General features: G+C 36.3%; 1 protein-coding gene across 8 annotated transcripts in view; it reads left to right on the top strand.

Moving 5' to 3' along the window:
- Window positions 1-24,922, top strand: part of LOC100748868 (collagen alpha-1(XVIII) chain) — a 348,873-nt gene that overhangs the window by 167,856 nt on the left and 156,095 nt on the right. Inside the window, exon 2 of one of the 8 annotated variants that reach the window (XM_024368717.2) lies at window positions 17,659-19,870. The exons of the other annotated variants lie outside the window; for them this stretch is intronic. Within the exon in view, the coding sequence (XP_024224485.1) occupies window positions 19,679-19,870 (192 nt within the window). The 5' untranslated portion in view covers window positions 17,659-19,678. The remainder of the gene's footprint in view (window positions 1-17,658; window positions 19,871-24,922) is intronic. 8 annotated transcript variants of the gene reach the window in all.

The following is a 24,922-nucleotide window of genomic DNA, read 5'->3' as shown; positions in this document are numbered from 1 at the left end:
GCGAGGAATTCCACGCGTACAGAAGTCGCGCTGAAAGCGACCACTATTCTACCAGCCTGTTTCAGGGGAATAAACGTTTCCCAGGCCTCGTAGAAACGCGCTGCCTCTGAATCGTTGTTTATCGGTGGCATTCGACTAGGCGGAATTTATTCGCTCACTAGTTAACTCGCATTCTTTCTTTCTTTATTCGATTGCACTTTGTTTCGTCTGCCTTGCCACAGGCTAGGATTCTCGTAATTCTTGACAATTTTCCGCGTTCTCTGGTTTCGCTCGCGTGGAAACGACCGAGAGCCAACTTAACACGTTACCGGTATAGGGCGGATTTAATGATCGCGATTGTGGAGCTAGGTGTTAGGTTCTTGCACACGATACGTGTTTCTTTCTTCTTCTTTTTTCTTTTCTTTTCGCTTTTTTCTTTTTTTTCTTTTTTTGTAAACTGAAATTTTAATCACACAGTTCCCTTGGAATATTTTATTATGAGATTTAATCGGAACAATTCGCACGTGATTTTGTGCATATATAATAGTTTCCTCAATGATTAAATTGATTTTCGTATTTCAGTATGAATGGTTCTTTCATACGTGTAAAACGGTCCACAAGGTGTCAATAATTTACTGATATCGAAGAGAAGTTTGTTTGTTAGTTTGAAATGGAAATTTCTCTCGGGCAAAGAGTTAAAGTATTAATAAAAAGATTAAGAGAAATGATTAATTTTTGCAAATGATTTCCATTTCACTAATAACATTTACTCCTCGCCTTTCAAAATTTTCAAACGACATTCTTTCTTCATACAAAACATATATTCATATATATGTGTCGGTGATAGTAAAAATGGCCCAATTTATGAATCTAAAAATGCTTCGTTTTGTATTGCATCTGTTTATATTACAACAATCTGAAAAATATCACTTTTGCAAACTAGTAGAGATAGACCCTCTAGTAGTAGACATTGAGTTGGTTGTTGCGTTGTTCAACGAAATTCGGCTCATGCGTCAAACGCAAAACATTGAATAATAATCGTTGGTACGTATAACAAATTTGAAAAGACCAGAATAAAAATTGGAAAACATAGAAATATCGATATCAGCGGTAAAGGGGAATTATCTCGTATCGGGGGACATTGCTAAGCGAAACGATGGAAATAATTCGATTGGGATGGTGTCGCGACGAAGTTCTCAACGAAATCATGCGTTATGTATAGAACCGCGATGTCGAAGCGCTTAGAACCGCATGTTGTCGCATGTTGAGCTGCCTCGTAGTCATAGTACACGGTATGCTGAATGCATTCATGTCGAAAAGTGCATTATAGCGAGAATAGCGACTCGCAGTCGTTGGCTCGGCGAAGTTGTAACTAGAGCGTAACCTCGTTTAAGTTGCAAGATATAACGGTTCACCGGGAGTTATCAATTAGGACGAGTGCCAATTCGCTGTTTTTCCAACGACTTTTAACTTTTATACGTGTTCCTTTGATTCTTCGAGCGATCGCGTTTTACTTTTACGCGAAACAGTAACAGATGTTATTACTGGCGAGGACGGAAATAAATTGCTCGAACGGTTGTTCAATGAGAGGCGATGTACCGTGTTTTATAATGATAACGTCGCTACAGAATTCGTTCATTTTATTTGCAAACTATAACTGGAAGAATCATAAAAGTTTGAAAATCTACAATTTAAAGGAAACATTCACAAACAAACAATTTAAAGGAGTAACCTGTCTTAAAGATACTCCTAGTTTTCGGTTTTAAAAATCGACTCGTCGATCAATTCCAACGATATGATGATTCACTTTCCATGCGTCGAATCGAGATTGACAATCGAGATTCTGAAGAACTTTTTTTGAGAAAAATAGGCAGATCACCGTTAATGGCAAAGAATCGTTAAACGAGTGTATGGCATTGACTTAATTTCAAACTTTGATCTTTTGTTACTCGTTTATGGAATTATTTACGTTTTATTGGTTCAACTTAACGTTATTATGTTTGTTATCAGTTCGGTATTAAATTAAATCGCATTGCTGCTAATCATTCGCCCTCTGTTCTCTCCTCGTCTCTGTTTCACTTTCACTTTCACTTTCCGTTACAACGAAGCCACGATTTTCCGGCAATTTCGCCGCAAATAACCACACCGCGTTGCGGTTCCGCAGATGGAGCACTCAAACGCGGTATTTTGCTCGGTTTAAACTTTGAATCCCTGTACACGCCTACGAAAAGTCGTGGTTGCGTGATTTTGGCTACAAGAAATATAAACGAACGTTGGTATTTACAAAGAGTATGCATAAAACGTCTGATATCGCCGAACACGAATTTGAAATTCGTGCAAAAATTTCGTTTCGTTGCTACGAGATTGGAAATTCCTGATCCCGTTAGAGGTGAAACATCGAAACATGATTTTATTAACAGAGGATACAAATTTTATTGAGTAATTCTTACTCGTCCATCTGAATAAATAATTCACTTTTGCGGTGAATCTTATCAGATATTTCAAAACTGATACGCTTCAACTGCGGTTTTTATTCAAATTCATACTTTTGCAAACACAGATAAAGAATTACGCGGTATTTCTGATATTTTAGATACTTTTGCGTTTCTGTACGTTCTCGTATATTTTTGCCATAAACATTTGGAATGCTTCGCAGTAAAACTGCAGACGTCCATCGAGCGTTTCACATTGAGAAATTGAAAAACGTTTCTTGTTCAATTTCCTGAAAACAAATTTCTCTTCTTATTTCTTGCTCTCCGGTTCGATTATGTTACGTGTTTTTTCCACACACTGCAATAAACACCATTCTCACGTTAATTGTTACAAATTACAGGCAGCCGAGAGAAAAAATTTCGCAATTTGCCGAACTGTAACGCGATTCAATGCGTTGCGCGTGTTGACCTATGACCTGCCCGGCTATGAGTCTCAGGGGCATTGCCTCGCCGCGAGAGAGATTATTCCTCATCGTTAAAGAAATAAGTTAGAGTGAAAAGCAGCTACGTTCGAAATGAAATCTCGAGCGAAATTTATATTTGACGAGAGGTAGCAATGTAGCCAAAGGATAAAAATGGGTTGAACTCGTGGTCCCAACTACCTCCGACCAAACGAACGCGATGAGAGGTAAGCGAGCGTGGATCACGGCGTGGTTTAAACGCGCTAGCAATTGCGTTCGTTATTATTGAATCGTTCGCATACAGTACAGCCAGCATATATACACTTACCAAAGAAAATTTTTCTGAATATAAAATATTATTATATGTATTATGCGTAACTTTTTAAAATTTTGTAAGCGCTGTAACGAGGCATGACTATGATTGTTGCAATAGTAATATTTAAAATCAATGCGGAATTTTAATAAATTAAAGAACAGAGAAAAATAATTGTAAAATTTACTTGGAAATTTATGATTACTTACATCGTCTTTTTGCATTAAATAAATTTACAGAAATACGCAATTTGTTTTATGTCAAGTTAAATACCAATTACATATTTAGATAGTCAAATTGAGATATTTAGCAAAAGTGGAGTTGATCAAACCGGCTTCTGAAAGAGCAGATGTGTCTTGTTTGTATGTGGTTACAGTGAAATAATAAAGCGAAAGAATTAAAGTTTGTTTAAAATAAAATAAAATAAAATGAGCAGAGCTACATATGTACATGGATATATAAAAATCTAATTAGGTAAATTTGATAATAAACTCAGTATAAGTCTAGTAATCTAGAAAATCTACTAATTTCTACTTTAAGATTAAAATCTGTGATAAAAAATTGGTTTACGAAAAAAATAAAAGGAAGTTTTTTTGAGCTGGAATCTTTTTAAGGGGCTCGAGATGTATCGACGGTCATAGACACGAAAGATAACGATGGAAAAAGCTTTTCCCGATCTCGATGCTTTTTCGATGACATGACTAGATCGAGCTCGTTCGAACTTTTCAATTTCCGCGGTGTTACACTGTAGCATTGACTTCTCTCCTGAAAGGCTGGAAAGACGAGAGGAGGATAAAAAAGAGGAGTCAGACGAAATTTCGAGTCTTTTGGCAACGATCGAAGCGAATGTTACCTCTTTTATATCGACGGAATCTTTTACGCGTCATAAACGAATTGTGAACTGCTTCAAACGAAGAAAATTGAAGTGTTCGGAAACTTACTGTAAACGATTGAAACGATTACGATCTCTCAACGAAATGTTACATGAAATGCTACGTAAATTAGAAGATATAAAAGTCTATGGCATTCTTTCAACTGTATTTTTCTCGACAATGTTATGTTATTCCGATAATCTTAATTTCATCCCAGTAATTTGATAATTAATCTATCAACGTCGAATTTAGGAAATTCTTTCTCCTTGTCATTTTTAATAACTTTAATGCCTTACAATTACTTTGGCAATTACTTGGCAATACTTTGGCATATTCAAACGATCGAAAGTTCGTTTCTTAAAAATTTAAGAGATCGATGAAATTACCCGAAATTACTTTTTCTCAACTTCATAAAAAAAAAAAAAAATACTTTCGCCCGCTCGCGTTTTTCCCTCTTCATCGCGGCCATTAAAACTTATTTTTCGTTTATCGCCGCGTCGTTGTGTAACGTTTTTCTCTGACGTTGTATTATTTTGCTAACGCCTGTACCGGCGAATTAATTAAACCTGTAGTTTAACTCGTTTACGCATTCATGAGTTCCGTTGCTCGTTCTCCTTTATATTTTCGAAGCGCAACGCGGTAATTAGTAATAAACAACGCGTTGTTAAATCAGATACTGATCTAATAGGCCCATCCAATTTAATTTTTAACCGAGGGTTGGCCGCATTATTAAAACGCGCCCTTGGAAAACTCCGAGTTGAAGATATGCCTTTATTATTAAACGCTTAGCGCTTATAGTAAATTGCTAAATTTCTCTAGCGCTATTAATATCTGATACCATGTACCTGATGGTTAATTGTGGTTTAATGGAAATAACATTTAAGTCGCTATCAAAGCATCGTATATACGCGCGAACGATGTAATAATCTCTAATAATTGCCGCTTATTAATTACCACAAGGTAACGCGTCAAAATATAGATTTTCGTATTTTACTCATATTAAGTTGAGATGTTTCAACACATATTCGTGAACAGGGTGAAAGACACTTTTTTATATGTAGAAGAAGATCGTTACAATTCGACTATTATTAATTTTTAGGGAAATAATCTCAGAAATTTTATACATACAGGTGAATATTATCGTCATTATGAAACGATATCCAGCGAATACTAAGCAGTTTGAAAATATGATACGTTTATCTGTTCGCTTTGTGAATTTTCTAAAACAATTGCAGAATATTATTTTAAAATATTGTCGAAATTTTCGCCTGAAAATAAATATTACCGCCTTCTTTCCTTCAAATCGCTTTATCTAGATACTGCAGCAAAATATAGATCAAAAACTAGTCTTAGTAATTCCTGGGGAAGGCCAAAGTTTCCCCATTCCAAACTGGCGAATTTTTCTTCGCTAATAGGAAACGCGATAACGATCGCCTTTCCGTCCCCATAACTTACAACCCACGAAATATCGGTTGTGGGAGTTCCATTCTACCACCAACTCCGACCATAGCGTAAAGAAGTAAGATCTTTTATAGTAATGAAGAAGTAACGAGTATCGAAGCCAACGATTAACTTGTATACTTATTTATTGCTAGTTATAGTTTTTTATGTGTCAAGAAAATAATAGATAATCGAAATTAAAACAATAATAGCGAAGATTAAATCAAATTTAGTGTTTTTCTTGTGTGCAAAGTTTTACAAAATTACACTTGAAATATCCTTTAAGCTAAGCGTTTGCGATCCAAGTACCTTAACACTTTCTTTTGTAGAGAATTAGAAAGTGGATCGAATGATTAATAAACAATTATAGAGCTCCATTTAAAACAGGAACGTAATTGCACTTTGCCAATGCGTCGTTGCATATCAAACAAAAGTGAAAACCTACGAACATAAATCGTATCATGCCATTCAATTTTTATTCTCTACGATTTTCATCTATCTTCAACGAAATCGCAACTACATTATAATCCGTCTCAGTTGCATGGTTCACCACGCATAATATTCTGTGTATTTAATAATTTACGTGTACATATTAAACGATATTTCTAGCATTAAAAAATCAGATCTAACAAATAATTTGCGAGTAGCCCTCGTTAGAATAAACACACATATGATCACACGCGCGTACGGAATATCCAGAGATAATTAAAAAGCAAGTAGCACGCGAGTAGGCGATGAATTTTTCGCCGATTTGCCGACAGAAGATTTCCCAGGTGTGAGTGGATATCTCGGTCAGCAATGGACTGTATGAACGTTCTTCTCGACAGCGCACTCGATGCTCCCGGTCACGAATTTTCCACCTCGTCTTCGTCGTTGCTGTCTCCTGGATCTTCTTAATTAAAGCGGACATTAGTCGAGGTTGACGTAATTATTTCGTTTTGCCGGTGAACATGTGACCGCGTCACGACTGCTCATTTTTCAGTGCGATTAAAACCGTTAAAACTGTTATATCACGATAATTTTAACGATCCAACGGACGTCATGATTTTTTTGATAGAAATTACGGAATTTGTTGCGTCATGAGATTCGAAAAGAGCTGCAAAGAATTTTCCTCTTTAAAGAAGTAACGTTGATTGAGTAGATTGTGTCTTGTAATTTTAATTGGCATAGTTTTTTTAATTTTGAGTAAGATAGACTTGTTTTATACTATAATATAATCTTAATTAGAGTATGTTGAAGGGTTTTATGGGTTTTGAAGAATGTATTTAATGTTTTACGAATTATCTCGCTTGTGCTTCAACCCGCTTCACATAATATCAGGTTGTCCGAAAAGTGTCTTTCTTTTACGACAAAGACCCGTCTTTTACAACAACGCATCTTTATACAAACATGAAACCTAATCTGTCGAACGTCGTAATCTTTATTTTGATAGAACAAATTGAATCATTCGTAATTCGATGAAATAATATAAAACGGAAAATGTTGTGCATCCATTATTTCCTTATGAAACGAAAGAAACTTTTTAGACGACCTAATATTTTAAAAGCTAGCGCACACAAATTAATTCTTCTAAAAGAAAGAGAATACGAAAATAGAGCTATTTCTTCCTGTAAATTTATAGCAGGATCTTTAATTCATAAAGGAATTCGATATTCGCCGATGGTATCCTAGAAGATATTCAGCAAGTTTTTCTCTGGGTGATAGGTACTTAAAAACAACGATGTAATTATGTGTTTTTTACGAGTGATAGTAAAATAACAGCTGAAGTGTTCTAGTCCTTCGATTATTAATTGACAAATCGTGAGATAAATTAGATACAAACAGATTATTAAATTAGTACAGCTTATAAAAGACTAAAACGGAAATGAAAATTGCATCGATATTCTAAATAATGCAAATTAAAAATAGGACGACACAATATTAATGATACGACAGCAGCCGGACATATATATGATATGCTATTATATAAATATTCAAGTAGATAATACTGTACTAAGATAAAACGAAGGCAGGCAAATTATAATTTCATCACCAACGTGAAATTGATTTTCTCGGCTTTAAGCGCCGCTAAATAGAAGCAGGCGAAATTTTCAAATATCAAACTGCCATGATTCGTAATTACAGAACTTGATAAAATATGTAGGATAGAATGTTTCCGCTCTTTCTACCAAATTCATTCAATTTCTGTCGAGCTCGTTAAATTCAGACATCGAATAAATTTACACTTATCGGGCTTTGAGTTCGAAAAATAACACTACCACTTGATTACAGAATTGACGAAATTTACCAATTAATTTCCGCTTTCCTATCGATCCGAGCGATACAAGCTTCTTAATTTCTTCTTCGAAGCTACCTCATGCCCAAGAGTCGTGTGAAATAACGAAATTATTGATAAAACGAACGATCCTATCGTGAAGTCTCTTCCTTTCTCTCTTCCTCTTTCTCAGAAGGCACGCGAATTTTTCAAATAATTCGCGTTTCACCAGACACGGATCAAAGGCATCGTGCGCGATCCTCTTTTTCGACGTTTCGTGAGTAATATGAATCTTTAAAGGCGCAATATTCCTGGGCCGGAGAAACGACAAGGAAAGAATCAAGAACGAATATTGTGTTAGCGAGCAGGGCCTCGTGTTTTGTCAGCACCCAGTAGATACAGAATTTAATTTCCTTTCCCCCGGGTTATCTTTGTTTCATAGCAGCCGTCGTTTGTACCTGATTGCCTTTTCGCCTTCAGAAATTTTTGCGAACCTTTAAAAAGCGGTCATCGTGTATTTTTGAAAGGAGCAGTGACCGCTGCTCGTGAAAATTCAAGAGGGTTCGTCCGCTATGATCGTTCGGTTCTCCCAGTGTATGTCAGGGTTCAAGATTGTTTGAATAAAATATTTCAAAATATATCACAACTTTTAAATAATACAGCGCGTTGTTTGGTTTATAAATCGTTTGGATTAATTCTATGTGTCTTAAAAGAAATAACTTTTCTATGAATTATTGCATTATCTGATGCGTCGAGTAAAATAACTCGTTATTTTACTATTTGGAAATGTTTAAGCATATTTAAACTCGTAATTAATTGGAAAATATAATTTTAGTAATCTTTAGGTCGATGTAGACGGAATATTTGCAATAAAATCCACGGTGAGATGTATGATTATATACAGAAATGATAATTCTGAAATGAATTGTTTAATATAATTTAATGTTACATTGACAATAAACGACTGAAAATGTCGCGAAAATAATATACAATATTAACATACACGATATAATACGATACCACATGTTCAGCATATAATTTTGGTAATTTTGCGGATTCATCAGTAATTAAATACGAAATTACTAATTTATTTTCGGTAACCATACTGTGAGCATAATCGCTCCTAAAACCTAAAATCACTTTAAATTTCCAATGCGTTTGTTACATCAAATACTTGTGTAAACTTGTGTATTTTTAAGGAGGTATATAAACTAGCGGCAAACGAGGATAATAAACAATTCTAAACGAAATGCAAATGCAATTTTAACGTTAAGATTACCAAGACCTTTTTCCGCAATAATTTGGCGATAAATAACATTGTTCGAGACCATAGCCTCGAGAGAATCGCAAATTGTTCGAGACCCTGGACTCGATAGGGTGTATCAGCAAAGATTATTTATTAATTTATCACAACAAGACCTACAAAGATTATTTGCCAGTACGAAAACATCGTTAGATTTATTTTACCTGCACTGTATATAAACTGAACGAGTTTGATGCGTTGAGACGTTTCTGATTTTTTAATTTGAAAGTTAGTTCGACGATAAGTCTCAATGAACAAAGTGTCGATTCGTCCGAGAAAAAGATCTGATGACAGGTCGAACGAGACACGTTGGCGCCAGTAAGACGCGCCGATTGATCATCTAAATATTTTTGAATTTACTAGAATGGTCGATTTACTGTGATTGATAATTCTCCTTCTGCAAGTGACCACTCCCACGCTATCGGCACTCGAAGGGTCTTACCCAGCGACTGTTGCAAACAACCCCCATGAACCCTCATATATCCTTATGAAGCACTCTGACTGAACCAATACATGCTAGAATGGAAAGCTAAAAAAGGATAAAGTCCCAAGTCCCTGTCTATTACAGGCAACTGATAATTTCTTAAGCGATAGAATAAGCGTTCGATAACTTCGCAAGGATACCGTTCCTAGGAGAGTTAGAATTTCTTGGGCTTATAAACGTAAACGTGTAAAGGTATGAAAATATAGATATATAGAAATATCAATGTATAAGGATATATATAGACACGTAAAGCTATAAATGGATAAAAAGATGAAAACATAAATCCAGAATATGAGACGAGCGTGAGAAGTTTCGACTCGGTGTATAAAATTTCGTTTCGTACAATAAAACGCGAAGGATCTCAGCACCGAACAAACATAATTTTAGCGTGTGTTACAATTACGTGACATAGTGTAACATAAAAAAGAATCAACGGATGAGCTGTAATGAAATGATCCGAAGAATGCGTAAAATCCATATAAATCGAGTTTTGCATCCGCGTGATTGTCTGCGAAGATAACGTCCGGTTTTGAAAAGTGGAGCGACTGTCGACGTGATATCTACGATCTCGCACGTACGTACGAGGATCGGTGGAGGAAGCCGAGCCGAGTGCATTTTTCTCCCGAGGGAAACGCTGGGAAATTATCGATGGCCGAAACAAGAGGATATCGACGTTCGAAACGGAGCAGAGCAGGGAAATATATGTGGCTCACGTTCGCGATGGAGGATGCGCGAGCGGTTAAAAGTAAGGAATGGAGACGAGAGCAGAAGGGGATGAGAAAAGAAATGGAGCAGTAAAAAGGAGAAAGGAGCACGAGAAAAGGAGGACCCGATGCTGCTGCAGAAGGAGACGAGAGCAAGCGCGGGTACATGCCTTGCGTTTGAATGACGAGAACAGGATGAGGTAAAAGATAAACGCAAGGAGAGTAAGAAGGAGAAAGAATGAAAAAAGGAGGGTCTCTCGTGTAATGAAGGGACGGGGTTTCACCCCGCGTTTTGTTTCGCCTGTGATTCGCCTTCTATGAACTCTCGCCGGCCTTTCACTCGGCTGAAAACGAGCTACCTGAGGATATTCTAGGAGAAAAAGCCGGACGATGGACGACTGAGAGTGGGAGGAAAAAAAAAAAGAAAGAAAAGGAGAGTGGAAAGTTGGCGAGCCGTGGAGAGGAAAAGGGCCAGCTGGAGGGCAGGGGGATCGAATTAACGAGCGAAATCGTATGAACTTCTGGCTGTTTACTTTTGTGAATTAAAAGCAGTCGAAGCGCAAAAAGCTCATGGAAACCGTGGAAACTCGTTTATCTTCCGCTTTTCGCCTTCTTTCTTCTCCTCTGTACCCGTCTTTGTTCTCCGCTTTTTTCGTTATTAAAATATACCTAGAATAAAAACGAGTGAAACGCGCCGGGTTGGGGTTGGGAAAAAAGCGAAGGGGGAATTGAAGTAAAGCAAGAAGATATTGTTAGGCGATAGCGCGGAGACGCGCGTGAACAAATTGCCGGAAGAGCAACGGAGGAAAAAGCATCCGCTACGAACGGTGTTTACCGGAAGAGATAGAAAAACAGAGGAAGTTGTCGTCGTGGCGATGGTCACGCTCGTGGTCCGCCCTGCTTCGGGCGGAACACGTTCATTTGCATACCTCTTCGACCGACTTGCGCTTTGAATTTTTCAAGTCTCCTCTCGCCGGCCACCAACCTTCCACTGGTTACGTGGAACGTGGAACCGTGTCCGGGTTTGGAAAGCTTCCGAACAAATAGAAATATAATGATAAGGCACTCTCGACGCTTGAAAATGCGGCCACGTAGAAACCATCTCTTATGACTTTTGCCCTTTCCAATGCGTATCGATAGTGCGGTCACATATGCCAAGAATTTGTGTCTCTTCGAGAGTACAACGGGGCCCCCGTTATCAGAACAAATAGAGAGACAAAATTGTTCGGACAGTGAAATTTTCAGATAATACAACGATCACTTTTCTGGTATGAAATTTCATTTAGTCGAATACAAGATAAGATTAATTGACAGATTCTTCGAATATTTATGAATCTCGTATCTTCTTGACCGCTAAGTCACGTAATCTTTCAACGTAAGTAACTGCATAGAACTACGTTCCTTTTATATTTCGAACCATCGAAACCCTTTTCCAAACGCCACGAATGCTTCGATACGAGAAGACGCCTCTCCATTACCACTTTCGTTTACTGTTTCCATTTGTATAAAATCTTCGTTATTATCGTTTTTGTCCCAATGAAACCATTTCATTACATCGGTATGTTTAAGATTATCCTACTGTTGCCATCTGAGGAATCTACGTGCTTCAGATGATTCTCAACGTGTTTGATGTTTTTGTCTTTTGGTGTCTGTGATTCTGGCTTTTCACATCTACGTCACTTTTTTAATTATGCCGTATTTTGTTTCGATAATTACAACGTTATTAGTTTCGTAATACATTTTTATAATCAGAATTCACTCGATCGAACGAAGGAAAGAATGCGTGTAATGAAGCACAGCACATATTTGAAACGAAAGAAGGCATCCGTTATTGGTAAATAGATTTCATGTTCGGATAAGGGAGCCCCTATTGTATTTTGTAATTTCCATATACATTTTTAAATTTGTTTCAAACTTTATCAGCGTCATCATGATACTTGTGATTCATGAGATTTTAAAATGTTTTGTATAACACAAGATATTCATACAATTTTTCTATGATAAATGCACAAGTACATTCGCGACTCACTGCATGCAAAAAGGAAATGAATCTTCATATATACATTCGGTAGTTTAAAATGTGAAAGTTCGAAATAATTGGTTTGAAACCAGCCCATAAAATACATAACTCGACGAAACTTTCATCTCCGGAGTTTTATACGTCTGTGCAATATATTTTCCTTCTTGAAGAGAGGAAAAGATAATGTTACAATCGGAGTCCGTAATATTGGAAGAAACTTATTGCGTGTAAATGTTCTTTTTCTGTTCGTACAGCGTGCATTTCAAGTAATATTGAAACGATATCGATTACTTTAAGTAGCGCTGCGTTGTTTGTGCTTTTAATACGATTTCGTGATCGACGATCATCACGTACCTCTTAACTTTCAATTTATGTTTTATAAAACGAGATATCGCTTTTACCGCGAAATCGAACGATGTGTCGATAAATGTAAAAACAAGTACGCAGATTTGAAAAGTGATATTTCATACTGCGTTAAAGTACACAGAAATAATAACATTTCTAGACATTCTGAAGTTACGAAATCGTGATACTCGATCTGTCAAGTCTTAAATTACGAAATTATAATATTTAATCTACTGTTTAAAGCTACTAACTACCAACATCTTCTCTTTATCTAATCACAATTTTTTTCTTACTTTGTTCGGAAATATCTTTTCAAACGTATTTAAAAAAATCTTTTCTAAGATTTACTTAGCATCTCTATAAATCGATGCTGAAAGTTTCAAAAGATAGAAATAGAATGCTGCAACCTACGCGTCGAAGCTTCGACAGAATAGAGGCACGAACACATTTTTCGATCTAAAACATTGCAACAGAAACTCAATTATCGTGACCAAAATTGGGGAAAAAAAATGCACGAACGTGACAATTTTCCCTCTCTTCATTATTTGCGGCATAACGGTTCCAAAGTGAATTACACCTGATACGACCAAATTTCCGCGGAATTTTTCCTCGAATTTCAGCGCAAAATCTCTGTTTGAATTCCTTTTTATAGAAGCTGTCGAAAATATGCGAACGTTAACACAAAAATCCGCGATCCAATGCATTAATCGCTCGTCTTAGGGCTAGAATTGTTTGTAACGTATACCTAAATATTCTATATTCAACATGTATAGATAATCGTAATTAAAAAAATTTTACGAGAAGGTGATAAGACTCTGTAAGACAAAATAACTAATTGCGTAAATTGTGTCGGAAGTTTTAATCCTAATTCTAAAATATTAGCCACTATTGGATCGATAAGTATAACGACACTTAAAGATCTTTATTTATATTCATAAAATAAATGAAGATTTTATAATTCGATTACTTGATTAGAAAATACATTTGATATCTGAATATTCTTTACAATATTTATTAGGCGAAACAACTTTTTAACCAACTTCTATTTTTTCACTATATTCGTCAAAATATGAATTTGCAACGAACATCCTAGTCTAACGATTCTTCTTCTTCTTCTAGGTAACATTCGTTAGTATAATTCGAATACTAATTTAAATATCTCTAAATTATGTATATTCTCGAATATCGAATCAACAACGACGAGAACTTGGGCACTGAATTGCGGGCGATTATATAACAGTTTGAATTAATAATATTCGTTCGGTGAATCAGTCGTGATTCTGAAACTGTGAGAAGAAGCGTCACGCGCTATCCAGCCAGCCTTCCGGTGGCTTTCCAATGTTGAATGATGGTGAACCGATATGGCCGCGGTAAACGAATCACCTTCGTGCTCCTCTTTGATTCAGCTTCTGCTTTGACAATACTCCCGTTTCAGATTTTCAGGTCGTGATCCGTAGTAATTTGCGGACTTACGAGGTGATTTGTGTGTAGAAATTGTCCGGTTATTGTTGAGAATAGAATAGAATAGAATAGAATGTTAAAAGCGGGACATGATTTAGATCTTTTCGATGGGATCTCGTTTACGTGAGGTATTCTTCAGCTGTAACTTGTCGAAACTTAAATTTTTGCAAGTATTGCAAATATTAGTAATAATAATTATTTAATTGAAAAAAATTACACCGTGAAAACGTAAGATGTAACGAAAAATGAATATAGCTTTTTATAAACGTGATAATATCTCAAATATGCTAATCTACACATTCCGGATAATAAAAGAAGAACATTGAATTAACCCCTTAACCTACAACTACGGGCATAGCCCGTAGTACGATGATCGGGCCAAATATAATATATAATACAATATATAATAGCTTGTTTATGTTTTCGGACCAAAATTCTCGAACGTAAATCGTAGGTTAAGGGGTTAAGACGGAAAATTAAATATTTAATAAGTATCATCAAGTACAATGGAATTTAATGCAATTTAATAGGATGCTCTTACCCTGTTATTTAAATTCGATACAATTGATTTAATCTAAGATAGATATTATAGGAAATATAATTCCGAATAGATTAAAAGTTTTATGGATAATGTTGAAAGCTATCGAAATATGTTTAGGACATGAAGTATTGAATCTGAATATCAATCGTGTTTAGACACGTCGCGTTTCATGCTACTTTTATTCTACCAGTGAATATGAGAAATGGTAACGAATATGGAAAAATGTTTTACAATGTTGAATTTGCTAAAAGAATGGTAATAATCCTATTGATCAGTACGTATATTCCAGTGATAAGATAATATGATCCCTGAAATTAAATTTACCCGCGATGAAGTAACAAAATTCGATTAAAAAGTTGTTATTATCAATATAGAAATTGAACAGCATTTAATATTTGACGTTGCCGAGTAATCGTATCGCGTAAATCGTAGTTTATTTCTGAAAGAAAAATCAATTAAACATTACAATGAAATCACTATAAATATACAAACTTTGAAAATTAATCATTCAGAATTAAAATTATTGCGGATGCTTCTGCTCATAATTTTATTATATTACATGTAAAATGGCATACAGTATGCATTTAAAATACATATCCTCAAATAACAATAATTCGAGGTTTTTCTCCGAATGTCTCGAATATTCTTCCACTGTTTATCCAAGATTATTTAAAAAATTATTTAACGATTAAATCAACGTACACTTTGTACATTATTTACACTTAATTCTCATGAATTTACGACACAGGGACGAATCAGCGTGGTCGAAATTCAACCTGGTCCAAATAGCCTAATGCGTTCCTCATTTTCATTACGTCCTTCGATACCGGCCGCATTAACATTCGCGACCGCGTTCGCCCGTGCATTTTACCGTGTAAAATGAAAATAGCGTTGCCTGCTAACGGACGAGGTTCGTCGAATGAAAATGCTGTTACCGTGTGACCGCGATAACACCCGGGAAAATTGATCCCAGTGTTTAAGATCCAACACGTCCCGCCGTGATTCCATGCCGCTAATTCGCGTTTAGTTCGTGGTGTTTCGCGCCCTGCAATTTTCAGCGCGCAAGGGATGTTCTACTAACCGAATGGCGTTTTCTTCGATTTGACGAAGCGAACTGTTAATCGTGAACGAGTTAAAAAGACGATTTTTGTTTTTCAATCTTGGAGATATCTCAGAGAATTGTTCGTGAGAATCGTTCAAAAGGCAAATCGATTCTGTTATTAAAATATTCTTCCAACTAAACATTTTGATAGAAAATATTCTTCTTCTTTTTATCTTATGATCTTATAGGTATCTTACAAATATTTTATTATTAACGATAAAGAATAAAGAATTCTTCCTTTATATTCGTCTATGAAATATCTTTTCTTTGCAACCAAAGTTTTCAATATCGTATTTATTCCCGTGAAAAAGTTTCACGAAGATCTACCAAAAGACTGTGAAAGCTGCTACTATCGCACATTTTTATAACTGAATCTCGTCCAATAAGATGCAATTTGTCCACGGATTTACGGATCAAATTCTCGACAGCAAACTAATATTTCCAGCAACATTATAACATCTTGTTGCATCTTATATTTCGATAGTTATAACGTACATATATTTCAGCTACCTGGGATTTGTAGAGCCAAATTATATGATTTATAGAACCACGTCATATGATCTATACAATTCTCGGATCAATCTAATACTTTCGAAGCTAAGGACGTTCGAACGAAAGAAACTTTCAGATACAATATTGGAAAATTGTGCCCAGAAGTTTTACATACCCTTTCGTAGACGAAGAAGCGAAGGATGTAGAGATTTATTTGTGACTCGTATCGTAGAAACTTACAAATACGTATACAAGGAACTCGAATTTTTTTCTACCATTTTCAGATGGAAAATATATCAATTTGTTTAGAATATTTGTAAGTTCGAGAGCCAAAGTGAAAGAATTATAAAGCTTCGACTTTACGCTAAAGTTTTTCTTTATCTATCGAAATAGCAGCGTGATTGACCAGTAAAAAATTCGAAGATCGTGGTATGTCTGAAAAGGAAGATGTAATTTGTCAGAAATATAACTTTTGTAAATGGAGGATATATTTTTCTCTAGGTAGATAAAAAATGGAAGGATTATTAAAAAACTTTCTTTAAAGAAGATTTATCTTCATTAACGCCTCGAAGTATATCCCTATTAGCGAATGCACTTGGCAAGTTATCAATTTTATTCGCTAAGACCACAATGTTGATTAATTAGTAAAGAGAATAGCGATTCTTCGAGCAATTAAATTCTCATTCTAGGACAGTTTACGTCGATGGCCAACTTCTGTAAAGAACAAGCAATTTACCAAATTATATCGTCTCATTATATTCTGGCCGTAGTAGCCGTCGAACTTTCGATACACAAATTGAAAATTAACTTCGTTACGTTTATTAAAGTTAGGGATAGTCTAACTTTCAATTAAAAATCTCTAGAATTTGTTTACAATTAACATCCTTCCTGCGTTTACATAACTTTCATAAAGTGGAAAATCAAACGAGTAACTTAATGACCATAGAAAGTTTCAAAACTGCGCGACATAAAGAACGATGTATCGTCGCCAACGTATTAAAAAATATCTAGTACAAAAGTTTCTGATATCAAAATCCTCGAATGTCAGTTTTATAACCTTCTTTTATCCCCAACTGTATACATAATATCAAATTGGTATTTTGCATCGTGTACAAAACATTGTGCACAACAACGATCAATAATGATAATCATTGCAACCCATATTCTATAGTAAATGTTCGCGTCTCGAATATTTACCGCTGGAAGCATTAATTCTGTGTCAAACATTCACCGCAAACATCCACCAATCCGACCACAATTTTCCACGCTGACAAAACTTCTCTAAACATCGTAAATCCTTCGCTCACGTAGCTTTTGATTCATCGAGAATGGTCCTATTTTCTCGCAACAATCCACCGAGACGTGTCTTTGAAGCTGCATCGAAAGGTCTCTCGAATCCCTATTAACTCTGCAGTCGGAAAATTCGTGACGTCTGGTTGTTTTCATAACATCTAGGAAAATGACTTTCCACGGCGATTAGAGGCCGCCTGAATCGACGGCGGTGCAGTCCAAGAGAGGCAGGTCTGAAAGGCCACGGTGAAACGAGGACGACGAGGAGTGGGAACACGAACGAGGGATCGAAGATCGTTGAAGAGAGTCTTCCGAGGCTTCTCGTTTCCGGAGGCCTCGTTAAACGAATCCTCGAACGACCGAGGGCAACCGTGTAATATAGAAGGTATTCTCCGGTGTATCTCGTTGCTGAAACAATTCCCCGGAGAAGTTTATTGTTGATTATTCAGACGAATTTATCGGAACTCGTTGTTGTTGACCCCTCGCGACCGTTAAACTTGTTGATCCGCGCAAGTGTGCATCGTGTTTCGCTGGGAGCCACGGTAGAACGCCATCGAACGTTTCTTCCTTCGCGTCGAAATGAATACGAATTCGACGTAGGATAGAAAAGGCAAAAGAAAAAAAAGAGCACGTTGTTACTCGGAACGGGAAACTCTGTGTCTGCTCTTGTGATCGCTCGAGCCTCAAGTGCTTGGAGAACACGGCTGTTTCCGAGAGAGGTTGCTCCGGGACAGAGGAGAACCGATGTGGAGGGATAGGGTTTTGTTTATTGAGTCTATAAGAAGGTTGTTGGAGTTTCGTGCGCCGGGAAACCTGTTTCTTCGTAAGGCTTTCTCGTCACGGGAGGGAAATTTATGGAATTGAAAAAATGTCTGACGCGTCTCGGTATCTTGCACGCGTATAGTAGCGTTTCCTCGGAAGAAGGTTGGGCGAAGCTAGTTTAACGCGTTGAAAAAGAACCGTAAGAAAAAGAAGTTTCAATTGTTATACTCGGATCAGTATTAAGAATCTTCCCCGTGACGAAAAATTAGAAGAACGATCAGAAACTGAAACGTACACGAAAGTTACGGAAAAGAGTCATCGCAAGATTATCGGATAGACAGGTACGAAGAGGATCGCTTTAATGCGTAACCATCGGCTGTCGCGAGTGTATACCGGGTGCACCGTACGAAGTAGAGTGCTCGACGAAATTACGAAGGAGCGGGGTTACGAAGGACGACGTTAAGGAATTCGAAGAAGAGCGAGTCCCTCGTCGACCAAGTTCTCGAAAGCGTGTTAAACTTGTTGACCTCTTCCAACTCCGTAGAGGGTTGAGCCGTAGTGGAATCGTGGTATCCGCGGTGAGCGATATATCCTGGAGAAATTTCCGTAATTCGTCGCGAAATTTCCGAAAGCGAAACCGGACGTGTGACAAGCGATCGAGATAGTACGTTGGAGAAAGTTGAGTCAAGCTCGGAAAGTGCGAGACATGGACGGAGGACTGACGAGTTCCTGCTAAACATAGGACCGACCAAACGCAACGAGGCAAACGGAGTCCTCTTCTTCATCCTCTTCGAGCGAGGTCTCCAAAGAGAATTCTTGGAGCGGAAGCTGAATCGAAGGAACATCGAATCGAACGGCGAACGGGATCTCCGAAAGAAAGAGAAAGAAATTTGAAACAGCGGTCCGAGAGAAAATCTCGAAGCGTTGATGGTGGTGGTTAGAGGCGAGGCTGTGGAAGATCGTACGATCGATCTTGGAAAATCGAGCCAGGAGAACGAGTCACATTCTGCCAGATGACTTTAAGGAGGGTGCACGAGGACTCGGCTGACACGTCGTCGATATTCGAGTACGAGGACGTGATAAAGTTATAATAACAGCGGCAGCCTTAGTTGAAAATCGTTGTCGGCACTGATGTATGGCCGTATGAGAGAGGAATATTCTAGTTAGTCCCCGCTCCTATTCCCCTAAAAGAAGAAACAAAGAGAGAGATATATATTCATATACCTAGATATATTATATATATACATAAATGATATATTGATGTTAATCGAAGTTATTAATTGATTGATCGTTTTCCATCTGGTTAGACTGGTTGGAAACTGTTCGTTGAAATATTCGGATTAACCGATTCGGTGTTGGCAAAGTGTTGGTGAACGAGTAAGATACCCAAAGGAAGGGGAGATAGTCCGAAAGACGAGGAAAAATGGCAATGGTAATATCGCCCCGTAGCAAAATCGTGACTCTGTCGTTGTTGATCGGTATCATTACGCTAGTGGCGTTGATAATCACGGGTGTGATCGGTATATGGCACAAGAGCGAGAAACCGACGAAACCGGGGACGAAGATGGTCAGCAGCAAGCTTCAACAGATCACCGGCTACACTGCCACTAAACATGTGAGTAGAAACTTCCTTTTCGTGGCGGCCACGTGCCCTGCGCTGAATTCTCGCGCATTTTTTACGGTAGGTCGATTTCATTGGTTTATTATTGAATGATGTTTATCGATGTGATGACATTTGCCGATTCAGAGTATCAATTATATGCGAGTGTCGTTATCAATTTTATGATATATCGCGAGTACGTGTATAATTAAGGAAAATGTATATTTCTTACACTGTAATACAGGTAGGGAAAATTATTTGAAATATATTTAGACGAAATTTGAAATTTTAAGAGCAATATCATGGAATCTTTGCGGGAATCTTTGCTTTTAAATCGTTTGAATAGATCTGTGAAGTAAAGTGCATTCGAAGATCGATTTTCTAATGTAAATAATAGAGTGGTAAAAGTATCAAGACGGCTGCTGGGTATGATATGAGATATAATAAAGCATTTCAATTTTATAAATATTAATTTCAATGTTAATTATATATGCATGTTTATGAAATTCGATATCTCTTCATTAAAATAAATAAATCACCGCCATTTCGTTTATATTTTCATTTCTGTTTGTAGTTTTTCTATTATTGTTAATAACTCGTTAACTAATTAATCATATCGAACGATGTACTGGAATTATAATATATGGCATGTAAAACGATATTAAATGAACACATTGAGTATTTTTAATTAATTTGCATTTTACGTGGAACTGATATTGTTCCGTTCATCGCGTAACTTTCATTTTGCATCAGTGATACGAAAGAAAAAACTATTCGAAAAGAAGATGGTTACTCTTAAAACTTACGTAAGAAACAAGCTTGACAAATAATCTATATTAGATTTACTTAAAGAGATGAACGTTTCCATAGACCCCAACCAAATTTACTATTTTCAGTGATGTCCACGTATTACGAGGTTCATTTCTCGTGATACTCGAGCGATCCATCGCTGTGCGTTGTTAATCTTTTTCGTTTAAAAATTCCGGAAATTGTGGTTGCCGCTTTAGCCTGATGCAAGGCGATTCGCGCAATTCGACCATGTACAATCCAGTTAAAGTTGCATCACCTACGTAATCGTTAATGCGTTCCTTCATGGTCTTGTTACGCTCGCAGACGTTACAACGAAGTTAAGGATTTTCGACAAGAACAAAGTTTTATGACATTCTTCGGAGGAATTGGGCCAAAGCGAATACTTTTTGTAATTTTTTTACCGCAGTTTAAGCAGGTATTTTTAAATCCCGAATTCCTATCTTGATGTTATATATATACACTTAGTTTCATTTCTTACTTCTATCTTTTTACTTTTAATATTTTAAATTAATGAATTTTTTAACAAACATAGTCTGTCGTATTTTCTTAATTTTTTTGACGCGTAGATTAAAACTAATTGATAGTCGTAGCATTAATGATCGCAATAGCGATTTTTAATAAACGAAAGACGCGTAAATAATCCTCATAAATAATCCACCGCAGGATCGATCCGTCTAATGTGAATAAAGAACGGGCTGGCTCAACGTAGCCGTAGTAATTCGAAAAATTAATCAAGAGTCGATCGATCGAGTAAACTTGGAAGTTGGTTCTATACCGGCGAACGTCTCGCGGCGGCGCTTACAAATGGCCGTCGGCCATCGGCATTCGAATACATAAAACACCGAGAGGTTGCCAGCAGTATTATTTATCACTATGGGGCACGTTGGAATTCCAACCACGGCTCCATCCAGGGAATACCGATATTTCTATGAAACGAAGGAAAATCAGGAAAACGCGGGAAAATTCGTTCTCGAACGCGGTGCAAACGTCCGCGTGTCTACGAGACTCGCGACACATTCCACGTCCGCGTAAATCTCCGTGGTGGTTACACGAGACACGGCTCGTAAGATTCGCTCATGCATATTAATAATGTTCGATGTAAACTACGAACGACGCCTGGCAACTTTGTAATCGCATCACGGCGAAGACCACCGGTAGGGTAATACCGTTGTCGCGAAACAGCATTATTTTTCGATCAGCACGCGAACTGCGACCTGATCCTTCACGCTCATGGACCACGTTCCCGGAAGCTTCTCCACGCGAAACGTAGACTCGTGCCGAGTCGAGCAACGAATATTGGAAATTAGTTTTGATGGAAGGGTGCAGAAAGTGGCTTAGAGTTACGTCCAAGATGCGCTTTGGTTCGCACCGTTTTTTATGGTGAGTTGGATATTGTATGTAATGCACTTTTATATATATGCTATCTATACGATGAATTGGATCGTAGAGTTAACGAAGTTACGATAAATACCAAAGAAGAATCTCAGTTGTATGAAAAAAGAGTACACAGTAAGAGATAAATTAGTATCGAGTATTGGTAAAGATTTCTGATTGATTTCCAACACGCCAATCTTGCGTAACTCGTCTATCGAGTGAATTGTTTATTTTAATACGAGGGTTGTGCGAGTCTAGAGTAAATTTTGCAATTTTTCTCAAGTTCTGTGATATCGAAATTCGCTCTTCTTTGGTTTTCTTCTTAACGTAATTAGAATCGATCGTTCGAAATTAACGTTGATTTCTAACAAGTAAAAGTTGATTTTATGAAAAATAAAGTAGCACAGAGTTTCGATAGAGATGATTAAATAGAAAATAAGCTTTATATTTGTTCCATGGTTGGGGACTTGTTTTTTTTTTTAACTAAAATCAAAGTTACGAAGTTAAATTTATAGATACGTAGTATTCAGTGCATGTAATTACTTTTGCATAGTAAACAGATCTTTCAATATTTAAACACAAATCCTCTTTCAAAACATCGATTAAATCGAAAAAATCGAATAAACATAAGCCGATAACCCAAAGCAGTACTTTCATATATTTTGAATAAATGTTTTATCTGCAAATAAGTAGAAACGTAAATATTTTTTTTTTTTTTTTTTTTTTTTTTTTTGTTTATCACATAGGATACATTTTCGTTTACATAGTTTTCATGTTATTCCAATTTTTACAATTTCATATTTCTTTTACGCTGATATTTGAAGAACGCTAAGTGATACGGTCTATCCTTTGTACATGCGATACTTTTACTATAATTATACTAAATTTCATATAATCCTTTATTGTATAATTTTTAGTCACAAGTAAAGATATTATATAAAATATGGCTTTATTGTTGTATATATTACTATAAAATATTATGAAAGAAAGTTGTGTTATTTTAACATTGAAAGTACCAATGTTAATTTAAAGCATTAATTAAAATCCGATTCATATTTTGACTATTCATATGAATTCGTAGACGCATATTAATAGTACGAGCAAAAGACATTAATCGCAATGTTGAAAAGACGGTATAACGAACGATCCTGCACCCTTGTATCGCACGAATAAATTTTCCATGATTTATTTCGATTAATTCTCAGCGAAATTACGCGTCTCTGCGTTAACTTGCGTCCGCGTTTCGTGCTTTCTTTCCAGCCGCAGTTATTACAACTATCTTGATTAACGTCATTCACGTGATATTTCTCAATTTTTATGCTTAACGAGGAACACAATGGGTTGTCAGGACGTATGTTTGCTTTTATAACTTTTACGTATGGGAATACGTGTGACGTCCATGATTGATGACAGAACCAAATCGATGAAAGTTAAAAGGAGTCAAGAACCTTTACTCGGACTACCGTGCTTTTTTGTAATACACTGTCGGTTTGCTGAAAGAATGCGTGGTCTTTGCAATAATTAATTCAAACAGATTCATTCTGCAAAATTTATCTCAAAGGAATTTCCAAAAAATACGTGTAATTTCACAAAAGCACGCGACAGATGGTAAATTATATTTTAAATATCATACGTTCAGCTAACTCTTTTTAAAATATCCAACGCTATTCGACGTTGCATTTATAAATGGAAAAATGAACTTCTACGTAAAAGGTTCTTCGACATCGTTTCAGTTTACGGTTTAACTTGCAGCTTCGCTAACGTAACACAGAGAACTACAGTTAGCAATTAAGAAACCATCATTGCCGTTTAAATTAATTTGTCCTAAGAAGTTGTAGAATAAGTCGACGAGAGCACAAATAACATTAATTTGAAAGTAAGCCCCGATATTCGAAAGTAAGAGAACCAATGTCTGCAGAAGCAATTATGGGGGAGGAAATTAAATGAGCTAAACTTCGTTACCACGGTCGTCGCTGCTTTGTAACAAGTTAATGAATCGCAGTCGCCATTTCTTGTAAGCCGAGATTCAGTGTCGACATCATTGAGCGAATTCCACAATTATTTTCAAACAGAATCGAATCATTTCCCACGAAGAATTTCTTTGAAGTAGAACGACCTAATTTTTTTAAATTATCGAAAAACATTTATTCACGATATTTTTATAAATACTCTACAATCTGGAACACGATAATAGGTACTTATATAATGTTATAGAAAAATAATAATAACGGAATTGTTTCCATGCTGTAAATAGATTTAATATCCAATATTTACTATATAATATCGCATTATACACATTACGTTACTTATTACGTTATTTACGTTATTACAAATTTATTACATAATATATCTATATTATAGTATCATAAAATTTGCAAGGTTTACTTATAGATATTTACCGAAGCTTTTTACATCGATCACTTCTATTCTCGAAAATTTAATTCCATTTGATCAAAATTTGCTCGATTGATATTTTTTCTCTTCCTTCTTTCTTTTCTTTTCTGTTTTCTTTTTTTTTTTGTTTTTTTAAAATCCCGTCAGGTATATAAAATATTATATAAAGTTAGAGAAACTCAAATGAATGGATATTAATGATTTCTCAGATTTATTCGAAAATATAACCGCAACGTCGGGGCAATTTACGAAATAAATGCGAGCTCAAAATTGCTCCGTGATCAAAATGAGTTCAATTAAACAAGAGATTTAAATCTTCCTCCCTCAGCGATTTCCTATTTCAATTACCTCATTCCCAACAATGTGTGCGTTGCACGTACAATGATAGATTTAATTTTTTGACGCAATGCGCTAATTATAATGTTCATTTATGTCCGATATTGCATCGAGGTGCAATATAGAATCGTTGCGACCGTTTTCCGATTGTAA

This window comes from Bombus impatiens, unplaced genomic scaffold, assembly GCF_000188095.3.
Source record: "Bombus impatiens unplaced genomic scaffold, BIMP_2.2 scf_0033, whole genome shotgun sequence".
Classification (NCBI taxonomy): domain Eukaryota; kingdom Metazoa; phylum Arthropoda; class Insecta; order Hymenoptera; family Apidae; genus Bombus; species Bombus impatiens.
This window is presented reverse-complemented; position numbering and strand designations above follow the sequence as displayed.